Source organism: Camelina sativa, chromosome 2 (assembly GCF_000633955.1).
Source record: "Camelina sativa cultivar DH55 chromosome 2, Cs, whole genome shotgun sequence".
NCBI lineage: Eukaryota > Viridiplantae > Streptophyta > Magnoliopsida > Brassicales > Brassicaceae > Camelina > Camelina sativa.
The window spans coordinates 27649297-27661295 of NC_025686.1; the positions used below are offsets into that span (position 1 = coordinate 27649297).

The 11999-nt window shown below is 33.2% G+C and overlaps 2 protein-coding genes and 1 long non-coding RNA gene across 8 annotated transcripts; 1 reads left to right on the forward strand and 2 right to left on the reverse strand.

Moving 5' to 3' along the window:
* LOC104742939 lies at positions 1309-1932 on the forward strand. Its single transcript, XR_760586.1, has 2 exons — positions 1309-1393; positions 1611-1932. It is a non-coding gene; the product is annotated as an uncharacterized LOC104742939 (long non-coding RNA).
* LOC104742926 (protein MADS AFFECTING FLOWERING 5-like) lies at positions 1594-6075 on the reverse strand. 2 transcript variants are annotated; one of them, XM_010464017.2, is made up of 7 exons: positions 5787-6075; positions 3441-3498; positions 2825-2886; positions 2626-2725; positions 2458-2499; positions 2114-2155; positions 1594-1744 (listed from the first exon to the last, which is right to left on the reverse strand). In XM_010464017.2, exons 1-7 carry the CDS (start codon positions 5969-5971, stop codon positions 1640-1642), a joined length of 594 nt encoding a protein of 197 aa, XP_010462319.1. In that variant the 5' UTR covers positions 5972-6075; the 3' UTR covers positions 1594-1639. The 2 variants fall into 2 exon arrangements, with proteins under 2 accessions (XP_010462319.1, XP_019094213.1); XM_019238668.1 differs by lacking the exon at positions 5787-6075 and adding an exon at positions 4690-4763.
* Positions 7055-11578, reverse strand: LOC104742944 (protein MADS AFFECTING FLOWERING 5-like). Of its 5 annotated transcripts, XM_019238657.1 has the most exons (8): positions 11295-11578; positions 8833-8894; positions 8646-8719; positions 8315-8376; positions 8110-8209; positions 7948-7989; positions 7681-7731; positions 7055-7307 (listed from the first exon to the last, which is right to left on the reverse strand). In XM_019238657.1, exons 1-8 carry the CDS (start codon positions 11477-11479, stop codon positions 7212-7214), a joined length of 672 nt encoding a protein of 223 aa, XP_019094202.1. In that variant the 5' UTR covers positions 11480-11578; the 3' UTR covers positions 7055-7211. The 5 variants fall into 5 exon arrangements, with proteins under 5 accessions (XP_019094202.1, XP_019094195.1, XP_010462338.1 ...); XM_010464036.2 differs by lacking the exon at positions 8646-8719 and having other exon boundaries at positions 7180-7307; positions 8837-8894; positions 11295-11479; XM_019238650.1 differs by lacking the exon at positions 8646-8719 and having other exon boundaries at positions 8110-8376; positions 8837-8894.

Genomic DNA, 11999 nt, shown 5'->3' on the forward strand with positions numbered 1-11999 from the left:
AACCATATGTCAGGACACACCCATATACATACATACACCATATAAAAGCATATACGAGAAATAAAACATCATACGCAAAACATACCGAGGTGGCTTCTTGTGGCATTTGGTACCAATACAATCGTGAATGCATTTTGCTTTTTCGACAAAGAAAATTTGGCACGAACTAATGCACCTATCTTCACAAGCTGCATATGATTCACTCATTGCTGGTAATGGCATCATCGTCAGTGCCATCATCATCACTATCATCATCAACAACATACACTTCTTTTCCATCTTCTTTGTGTGTGTGTGTGTGTGGTATGATGTCGTATGTGTGTTGTTGTTTTCTCTTGTTGATTTACTTTACTTTACTAATACCAACCCCTATTTATAGCTATTAACCTTCTCCATTATTGGAACCATATCGTTACTTTGAATATGAAATATTACATAGACAATTAAGCTCAACGGAAATTAAGTTCATTCTAATATTCGTGTTGACCAATGAAGTATATTATAATCGTATTCTACATGTCTAACCTAAATTGTGTAGAAATTACTTTTATTTCTTGCCAAATCTATACTACAGATATGTAACCGTTGCCATGAAAATAAAATTTGAAAATGTAAATCCAGCTATAGAAAATAAATATTCTTTAAGAGTTCAACAGAAATTAAATTACACTTGCCTATTTTATTGGTATCAGTCAATAAAATCGAAATATTCCGAATTTATTATCACATTAGAGAACAATATATCATCTGACCGATGTAATTTTTACTATGTAACTGTTGCCATGAAAATAAAATTTGACAACTAGCTATGGAAAATTACACTTACTATTTTAATTGGTGTTGATCAAAAAAAAAAAAAAAACTATTTTAATTGGTATCTCTCTATTAATGAAATCGAATATTCTGAATTTATTATATCATTTACTTCACCGTCTATTTGTTGGGTTTTTTTTGTTTGTTTAATGATGGGCCGATATATCTAACAGATGGGCCGATTATGGACTTAACCTGACAGCTAAGACAATTCCTTTACATGCTTTTTACTGAGTTATTTTTTTTACGGTTTTATTTTTAAGCAGAGTTATCGATATCATCATCACTACAATTTTTAATTCTCCCTGAAAAAAGAGAAAAGAAAAATTCAAATTTAACAGCTAACTAAAAATTCATTACTAATAAGAATATGCTGTTGTATCTTTGCCACGAAGGTAAAGTAAGAACAAACTTAGCGATTAAATAACAAAACTAATAGTAGTAGGTAGTCTTGGCCTTAAAGGTTCTTCAAGCTGAAGAAAGCAAAACTTTAGTTAAAAACAAACTCTCATCAATTTCCTTATTTCAGATAAGAACAACACACAAAAAAAAAAAACAGTCTGTGATCCTCTCACCGAAGGTAACAACAACAACAACAACAACAAAAGTCCATATCTTTATTTTGATATATTTTTCTACTTTTCTATAAACTTCTCCGCAGCATGGGGAGAAATTAATTAAAGATAAACTTTTATTTATGATTATGTATAGAGAGAGAGCTTCCTTATGATTTACAAATATATATATATATATATATAAATGAACTTTTGTTACTTCTTTATTTCTGAATCAAGAAGGATGGTGAAAAATCAGCCGATGATGGTGGTTACTTGAGAAGCCTCAGAGTCGCCGGTGGGTTGTTGCCGGAGTTATTTCCCGGTGACATTGCTCTTTCATCCTCTGTTTCCACAAGTTTCTTCATCTCCCTTATCTGTAAGAATTTCCATTACATTTATTTATAACAGATACTTGATATATATGATTACTTTTACAAGATTTAGATTTCAGAAGCATATGGTATTTTTGGTTTTATGTATTCATATGTATAATCCATTACTTAAGGCCTAAACTATCAACTGTAAGAAGCTTTTTTTGTACAAGTAAATAAAGATTTTGAAAGCATGTTTTCTTATATATATAAAATATATCAAAGTCTTTTAGCTTTGATAGTTCGTACGTATGTAGTAGTATAGGCAAAAGTGCATATATGTTGTGTCTCTCTTATCCAGTGTCCATCTATACTGTGTGTAAAGTGGTTAGATTAGCTTCTAGAAGCATAAGAGGTTGTGTCTTTTTTTACCTGGCTAGCGAGGACCTTGTTTTCTTCTTTCAGCAACTTCTCCTGTTTGGACAAGATCATAAGGTCATTCGAGTTTCTAACAGATTCTAAACCATCCTCATCTCAGTTGGGTGAATTCACCAATTTGATCAAAATTTTCACCACGTCTTTTTTTTTTTTTTAAATCAACTTTCACTAGAGTTTCATCATTTAAATGAAACCAAAATAAATAAATCAAGACCAAAAGACATATATCTAATCTAGAGAGCTAAACTAGTGTTCTGCATACTCTGAGGTTAAGCGGAGTCAAGAATCAGCATAGCCTAACAATGGTTAGGACAGTGATTAAAACCAAAATCACTAACCTTATCCTGAAGGGTCTTCACAAGCTCCATCATTAGCTTTGTCTGTAACAAAACATTGAGGATTGTGTCAATCGGGAAACATGATCCAAAATCAGGCAAGATCCAAAGACTGTTCTTGGAAAACGAAAGAGATAGAAGCAATCACTTGTGGTAGCAGCATATATATACCTTCCTAGCTCTAGTTACAGACAGAGCTTTCTTGAACTGCTCTTCTATGGAAATTAGAGATTCTACACTTGCATTATCACCTTTCGCTTCTTCAAGCTTGCTGCATATATTTTATTCAAGGATTCACAATATAAAAGAAAAGAGAAACTTTTTTTTCTGATTAGAGGACGAGTGCGGAAAAAGGGATCCTAGTGCTAACCATTGAACTATTTCTAGTAACTCCTTGTTTGAAACATAATCCGGAGTTTTTTCTACAAGATCCTGCCATGAAAGAAAGATTGTAAAATTATTGTGTTGTAAGATACACAAATGCTTCAACACTCCAGAGTTAGATTTGGTATGCGATAAGTTTCTAAACTTATCATATACCTTCTAATGCACAAGTAGTGTGAAGAACGGAAAACCTCTATGCCGATATCTTCCCACAATGTTAAAAGACACTACACAAAGTATTCACATTAAAACCATCTAAAATGGACTACACGAGCTAAGCTTCAAATGCTAATCGGTCTCAATCATATATGCTTTAGACTGCTTTGGGAGCAACGAGTGTATATATAGATGACAATATACGATTATAAGCCTAGAAAACTAAATTTGGTTTATACGTAAGTTTACAACCTTGTTGTAGAATTTCTAGTACAAGTACTTCCATATACTCCAGTCTTTCCCCACAATGACAAGGCACTACATATAGTATCCACATAAGACATAACAACCATCGCAATGGACTATAATCTATCATCTAAATGCTCATCTTAGTTACTGTACCCATTCCCCTGACCAGATGTGCAAGGTTTTAAGAAAAAACTTACCGAGGTTCTACGATCTTTAACATTTTTTGCTTCATAATGACTGAGGATCTTGGCCATGCTGGAGAAAAATCAAGAAAGAAACAAAAAGGCAATTAGATATAATCCATGCCGAACTATTTTGAAACCACGAAACAAATAGCTATAGAGACTTTCATAGAGAACGAAATCTTCTTTATATATATACATGATATATATAATATCAATTGAGTTATAGCATCAATTTGTGTTACTACACTCAATTAATCACAATTTTGTTAACCTTCCTTGAGGCTAAAATGTTTAGTTATATGGCTTAAAAAATAACACAAGGTTTGTTAACTAATATTTTTTTTTTTTTTTTTTTGTATATTTCAAACTATATATTCATATTCATACTGATAGACTTCAGTTTAATTTTCCGGTACACAATTTTCTCTTTCATTTTGATGTCAATGCATATACATTATAAATTTACTACCGAAAACGTAAATCTAAAACTCAAATGCTCTACTTTCTAACTTTGCAGTAACAACTCTAATCACCTTTGCAGCCTCTCAATATTTTGACTTATTAAGTCTTGGATATATATGTTCATTGCACAAAATGAGCAATTTATTCATATATATGAGTATTTAATTGCACACTACTTGCTTATCATTATCAAAGCCAAACCAATGATCGAATTTTTATCACATTTTCAAACTAACAGCAGTCCAGATTAGTATAACTGGATGGCTAGTTGAAAATGATATTGGCCCTTAAAACGAACTTAAGTGAAAAATCTCCAAAAGGTGATGAAAACTAACAATTTGTATATGAAAAGCTATAACTACCCTCCAACCTCCACATAGTATTAAAGCCCTCACACAATCACTCCAAACTGGACAGTCGAAAACAAAATTTTTGGCTATAAACATCCTTAAACAATAAGCAAAGAAAACGGGACTAGCATTTCAGGGAAGGCTACAAATTGATAGGGTTGAGCCCAATGAAGCCCAGAAAGACACGCCACAAAAGCTAACGTATGCATGATGGCGCCTTTAGGTCTTATAGAGCATTATAGCCTATAGGTGGTCTACTCCTCTCAAATGTGAGAGTCACAGTCACAAGTGAAAACACTTTTATATAGTGCCACTGAGTTAAGGTATGAAAGGAGCGACTAAAGAAACTTAGCTACAACTAGAGTTGTAAATCTTGAACAAAAGAAAATTTCCATTACTTCTATCTACAATTTATGCATAATACTTGCGAATTTAACATTTGCACTTACATGATCACCCATTTAGTAGAGTTACTATGAAGGCAATGCCTCCCCGGCCCCATTTCTGTAAGGACTCAATTCGGTTCATTGTAGATCACATTATAGAGGGAAAAAACAAGATTACATGTATTGAACAAAATGGATGAAGAGGCTCACTCTATTTGGCCCATGAGACCCAACACCTCAACAAGGAAAAAAAAATGAATTTGAAGAAGAAGAAAAAAAGGAAACATTATTAGAAGAGGAAGAAAAGAGCTACTCAGTAACGTAGACTCATGCATCTTGCAAGTTGTTATATGCACACACAAAAATTACAATTAAAGATAGATTAAATTATATAGCCTTGTGATTTGTACTAGTGTCATCGCCATGCTACTAGGAGTGGACAGGTGTGATATATCGATGACAAATAAGAAAGAAAATTAATACTCGATCAAAGGAGTAATTAATGAATGAAGCATCTCTCAAACAATGAATTAGAGAGTCTTCATTATAAAGAACTTCAATTAACCATCAAAATCAATTAAAGGAGAAAGTAGTAAATCATCTAGAAAAATGGGACTCGTTTCCACTAGATTCTTGATCCATAGCATTACCCCAATCAATGTAATTTCTCTCAAGTAGTCCCCCAGAGGTGCATTGAATTGGGTAAAGAGGGTATAAGGTGCCTAGACTTAAGTCTCAATTTAAACAATAATAATGTACATTGTTCTTACAAAACTTTTAACAGCTAAAGATTGAGTTGCAAATACCAATAAACAAACATGAATTACGGATAACCACGTGTAGAAACGAATCTATTAAAATGCATGCAAAAAAAAAAAACCAAATCCCTCCAACAAAATTCAATTAAAAATAAAATAAACAAAAAAACGAACACCAAGAACATTTCTTCCGCCAGTACCACATTGTTTAAAATCTTAGATTCAATTAAAACCTACACATCGATTATTTAAAGATGAAGAAACACAACAAGATACAAGCTTATAAAGATTCGAAGGGAACACATACAAGAAGAACCCTAGTTTCATAGTACTATTTGGAAAAGAAAAAAAAAGGAATCTATAAGATAAGAAGAGGAGAAGAATGGTGTTAATTAGTTATACCTGTCGCCGGAGGAGAAGGTGTAGAGTTTGCCGGTGGAAGAGACGATGATAAGAGCAACGGAAGAGCCACAGAGAACTGAGAGTTGACGAGCTTTCTCCATGAGACCATTGCGTCGTTTACAGAAAGTGACTTGTCTACTGTTTTTGTCCTCAATTCGTTTGATCTCAACTCTTCTTCTCCCCATGGCTTTCTTCTTTTCTCCGACACGTCTAAATGCCCTAATTTTTTTGATTCTGATGTCTGTATTATTTTGGTCGGAGAGACGCTTTCCATTTTTATTCCTTTTTTCTCTTTTATTTTTTTTTTGAGCAAAAATTTCATTCTTCTTATGTCAATGAACATAGTAGTAATGAGTGTTAATTACAAAAATTAAAAGAGCAGCTAAACGGCGCGTTTTAATAGAGTCTAGACACGTATTAACCGCATGCCGAATTCGCTGAGGGCGCGTTTTCATTTCCTGTGGTCTTTTCGTTTATTATATTTTTTTTATCTCTTCGTTCATATGACCAAGTAGCTTAAAACTTTATTATATATAGTACATATCAAGTAAATCCGAGTTATAAGCAAAAAGAAAGGATTTGGATTTGTAAACTTATGTTCGGACCTCCGGACCAACCACAGATGTGACAGTTGTACTTTAAGTAATGTTGTTGATACTCTAAAACTCTAACCTCTATTAAAACGTGGCTTCTAAATTTTGAGCCCCCGATTTAATCCGGTTTCGACTTTGCCAGCTCGAGTGAAGCTTAGCTATTGATCAAACAAACTAGTGAACTACTACTACTACTCCTAGTAGGCTAGTACCCACCAAGTGACTTGTCAAGACATTGGTTCATCTCACCCACAGTAATGAGTATGTATTGGGCCGTACGCAACACAATTATTGGTCTGGAACATATAAAAAAACACAAAAACATTTGGGCTGGGCCTTGTAAATTGTAACAAGTCTTTTACCGACCTTCCGCCTAAAAATATATATATATATATTTTTTTTGGATAAAATAGTTCCTAAAAAAAAGGCACAGAAACTCTTATCTTAATCACACATCACTCTGATCTAAATTTTTCCAAATGGCCGACAAAAAAAAAAAAAAAAAATTCCCAATTAAAAAAAAAAACAATAAAAAAAAAACATCTGAAACTTGGCCTTATAGGGTTCTTCACGCTGAAGAAAGCAAAACTTTTGTAAACTCACCAATTCCTACTTTGCAGACAAAAACAACACACAAAACATAAGAAACAATATTTATTGATTATCTTGTCTCCGAAGGTAATAATACAAATCAAATACATTTATTTGATGCTTCTTCCCTCAAATCTCTCCGTAGCAGGGGAAAGAAGAGGATGATATTTCACATATGTATCTTTTCATAATCAGATTTTTTTTGTACACTTTTAAATTTTCGAACCGTTGGTGATGGTGGTTACTTCAGAAGCAGGAGAGTCTCCCGTGGGTTCTTGCCGGAGCTTTTTTCCGGTGACATTACTCTTGCACCCTCTGGTTTCAGAGACTTCTTCATCTGTAAGAAATTTGTTTTTTATATATTTAGTTTTCTTTTCCTATAGATTTTGACAGTAAATATTATTACTAAGAATCTACATTTTGTAACCATGGTTTTATCATTGAAAAAAAAATAAAACAAAAACTATAAGTCTCACTCATAATTTTGTAGCATCCATCAGTCCTTTAACTTTCATCTGTAATAAACTTTCTTACCGTTTAAAAGCATGTTTCTTAAGAATGAAAAAAAAACCAAGAGTTATTAGCTCAGACAAAATTTACTATCCATCAGAGTACTGTCATATACGTAAGTAGTATATGCAAGTATTTTTGTGAATCTAATGTATAGAAATGATTTATTAGCTTCTAGAAACATAAGAGCAGTATGGTACCTTCGATAGCTGGCTAGTCAAAATCTGGTTCTCTTCTCTCAGTAGCTTCTCCTGTTTGAAACAACATCAACATTCCTAGCATTTTGGTGATTCATCGAGGGGGAAAGTGACATTTGATTAATTTTTTTAATGTTGCCTTTTATATAATTTGCAACCAAGAATATAACTCAGGAGCTAAGACAAGACCACAAGACATATCTAGAGAGCTGAACTTGGTCTAGTAGAATTCAAGAGTCTTGGGATGGGAATATAAACTAAAACACTAACCTTCTCTTGAAGGGTCTTCACAAAGTCCATCATTAGTTCTGTCTGCCAAAAGACATTAAGAGTTATGTCAAACCGGGAAAATAAATGGTCTAAAATTCTACATCCAAACAATGATTCTTGAACTTTGTAGAATCTATACTTAATTAGTAGCAGCATTTATACCTTCCTATCTCTAGTTACAGAGAGAGCAGTCTTGAGCTGCTCTTCCAGAGACTTTAGAAAATCTATACTTGCATTATCGCTTTTCGCTTCTTCAAGCTTGCTGCATATATTATATGCGTAGATCAACAAAAAGCCAAAAACAAAAACGAAAAGTTTGATAGAGAGAGAGAGAGGAGGAGGGGGGAAGCGGAGTCTTAATGCTAACCATTGGACTATTTCTAGTAACTCCTTTTGTGAAAGATAATTCATACCCTTTTCTGCAAGATCCTGCCATAAAAGAAAGACTCTGAATTTCTTGCGTTTTTAAGACCTCGAATATACAAAACCGGCAGCGAAGAACTACCTACCTCTATGCTAATCTCTTTCCATAATGTCACTACACAAAGCATCCATGTCACAACCATCTCAATGGACCAATCTAACTAAGCTTACACATGCTCATCTCAATTACATAATCATTAGAAGACTTTTAGAGCAATTAGTATATAATGACAATATATGATTCTGACCCTCAAGAACTAAGTTTGGTATACGACAAGTTTGAAATCATGCCATAAACTTTCTAGTGCAATACCGATTGTAAAGAACATGTCATCTCTATTTTGGATCTCTCCACAATAATGGCAAGGCAAAAAGAAAACATAACAAACATCTTTATTGACAGTAAACTAGCTTCCAAATGCTTATCTCAATCACCTATGCCAGCGAGGTTCTAAGAAAAACTTACCGAGGTTTCAGGATCATCAGCCTGCTGTATTTCAACACGACTGAGAATCTTGGCCATGCTGGAAAGAGATTAAGAGATAAACACAAAGGCATTAGATATAATCTATGCAAAACTATTTTGGAACTACGAAACACATAATATTAAATAGAGAGAAAGAAAATATTTATATATAGACCTGTTATTTCTATCATTATTTGTATTAATTAGTGTTATTTATAACCTTACTCAGCTTGTATATAGGTAATAATAGTACATAAGGTTCGTTAACTTTTTTTTTTTTTGGGTACTTTTTCTAACGAGATGTCCATATTTTGTGATGGACTTCTTTAGTTTTAGTGTCATTTTGTCAGTCCACAATCTTCTCTTTCATTTTTATGTCATGCATATATATAGGAAATAAATCTGCTCTTCTAATACTATATCAACTTTGCAATAACTACCAAGTTCATCTCTATGTTTTTGTTATATGTAATCAACTTTGCAGCCCCTGATTTTTTTTCAACTTTGCAAGGTTTTGGATATATATGCAAAAGATGAACAAATTCTCCCTATGAGTTTAAATAATTACCTCACTATTTTCTTATCAAAACTACATCAATGATTTTAAGTTATGTTAATTTAAGGAACTAATTAACAACAGTCCAGAAAACAATAACTGAATAGATAGACTGAAAAAGATAGTTCCTCTTAGAAAAATGTTGATGAAATTCATGCTCGTTTAAGAACCCCAAACTTCATGTTACACAACTAACCGAACTAGAAGACTGAAAATAAACCTTTGCCTAATGTACATAGGATTTTGAAATACTTCTTAAACGTTCAATAAGCCAAGAGAGATTGGGGTTTAGCTTCTTAGGGGTTGAAAGTTCATAGGATTGAGCCCAAATCAAGGCCACAAAACACATCAGAAAAGTTATAGCTTATGGTGTTGAAGTGCCTCTAAGCATTATAGTCTATTTTATTGCTATCCTATGATATTTTTCATGGATACCTACCCTCTTTTCACAAATTCATTCCTACTTTGTGATCTATTTCAGGATTTCAATATATAGAGTGAAATTTGATTCACTTGATCTCCACGTTGCTAATAGCATCCTAAGGTGTGATTTGAAACTATGCAATTAGTGAGGCACATAAAAATCACAAGCTCAAGTGAAACACTTTTACGGATAATGCCACTAAATTAAGGTACCAAAGGAATTAGCTATTACTAGAGTTTTGAATAAAATAAAATATGAAGCCAAAAGTGAAAATTGAAGCCAAAAGAAAAAACTTCCACTATGGTCCTATCTATAATTCGTGCATGTTAGTTGCCAATTTAACATATGTACTCTCTGATGATCAAGCATTTGTGCTGTTAAAATCAAGACAATTCTACGAAGCTTTGTATTTAGCGATGAATGGTTTATATTCCCATCTTTACAAGATCTCTCAGTTCCAGCCATTGTAAGAAATTTATAAAGGAAAAACGAAAAATATACAATTAATGTATGGAACCAAATGATGGTAGAGAGAGTTTATTTGGCTCATGAGACCCAATAACTCAACACAGTTCTTTTTGTTAAGGCATTGCAAAACAGAAGGGAACAACAATTCAAGAAAAGAAAGAAAGAGCTACTCAGTATGTACACATGTTTGGGGCTTGGAGTCCAATGGTTTAAACTATTGTCATCGTAATGTCATAACAAAATGTGCGTGATTTATAATGGATAAAAAGGAGAGAAAATCAAAATCCAATCAAAGGAGTGACTACATTTGACCATTTAAATCAACTAGCAACCTTTTACTTAAGTAAACAAACCATAAATAAAAGAACTAGTAAACAAATCATCTACAATTAATTAATACACTTGTAGATAACCAAATAAGTACTTTACATATAATGTGGCACCTATTCCAATCTAAATTAAGACCCCTAATCAGCTGCAATACTTACTTTATACTTTATCAAATCTACCGGAGGTGCATTGCAGCATTGAGTAAAAAGAGGATAATTAATGAGGATGACTAATCTCAAAAATTAAACAATGTACATTGTTCTTCTATAACTCAACAACAGATGAAGTACACAGAAATTAAAGATGAGTTGAAATCCGAATAGACAAACATACAATACGATTACCACGTGTAGAAAAATCTCTCCAAGTGCATGCAATAATATTCCCGAAAAAAAAAAGATAAAAGAAAGAATACAAATCCCTCCAACATATATGAAACACAATAGAAAATGAAAAAAAAAAGACACAAAACAAACACCAAGAACATCTTTCGCCGCCACATTGTTTAATTTTAAATTTGTTTAAAGCTACACATCAATCACGGAGAAGAACAAAAACAGGAAACTCATCTTAAAGATTCAAAAGGGGGGGAAAACAAAACCCTAGTTCTTTATTAGGTTCTCTCAATGTTTCTCGAGAAAGTTTTAACCAAAGAGAGAGGAAAAGATAGTGTTAGTTACCTTTCGCCGGAGGAGAAGCTGTAGAGTTTTCCGGTGGAAGAGACGATGACAAGAGCGACGGAGGATTCACAGAGAATTGAGAGTTGACGAGCTTTCTCCAAGAGACCATTGCGTCGTTTACAGAAAGTAACTTGTCGACTGATTTTGTCCTCGATTCGTTTGATCTCCACTTTTCTTCTTCCCATGGTTTTGATCTCCGACTAGTCTTATCTCCTAATTTTGATTCTGATGTCCGTCTTACTGGCCGGAGGCACTGAACGTTTTTGCTTTTTTATTATTTGTTCTTCTTTTTTAATTTTATTTTCCTTTTTTATTGGTTTTGAGCAAAAATTAGTGAAGTGTTTTTTTTCTTTTATTTTGTTTTGTTTTGTTTTGTTTAAACGAGAGAGAGAAAAAAAAAAAAACTGACACACACGGTAAGAGTACTAAACGGTTCGTTTTGTTACAGCTAAGACACGTGTTAACGCATGTCGAATTACCTGAGGGCGCGTTTTTGTTATTATCTCTTCGTTGATCACAAAATAATGTGAAACGAATGCATAATGAATTGAAATTTTACTTTCGGGTTTACTCGTATACGACTTACTCCGTCCGGTTCCACTGTTTCTGGGCTCTCGGGTTGTAATCTAAATTCCATTTCTGGTAGGCCCAAATGATTTATTTAATAAGCAAATATAAGCCCATCTAGAGACTTTGCTAGAAACG

Excerpts from the sequence above, each read along its gene's own strand:
- LOC104742926 (XM_010464017.2), bottom strand. The coding sequence starts at position 5,971 with ATGGGGAGAAGAAGAGTTGAGATCAAACGAATTGAGGACAAAAACAGT. Across the intron at positions 2,500-2,625 it reads CTGTAACTAGAGCTAGGAAG|ACAAAGCTAATGATGGAGCT; the intron begins GTATATATATGC and ends GTTTTGTTACAG. Across the intron at positions 1,745-2,113 it reads ACAAGGTCCTCGCTAGCCAG|ATAAGGGAGATGAAGAAACT; the intron begins GTAAAAAAAGAC and ends AAATTCTTACAG.
- LOC104742944 (XM_019238650.1), bottom strand. The coding sequence starts at position 11,479 with ATGGGAAGAAGAAAAGTGGAGATCAAACGAATCGAGGACAAAATCAGT. Across the intron at positions 8,895-11,294 it reads AGCTTCTCCTCCGGCGAAAG|CATGGCCAAGATTCTCAGTC; the intron begins GTAACTAACACT and ends ATCTCTTTCCAG. Across the intron at positions 7,990-8,109 it reads CTGTAACTAGAGATAGGAAG|ACAGAACTAATGATGGACTT; the intron begins GTATAAATGCTG and ends GTCTTTTGGCAG.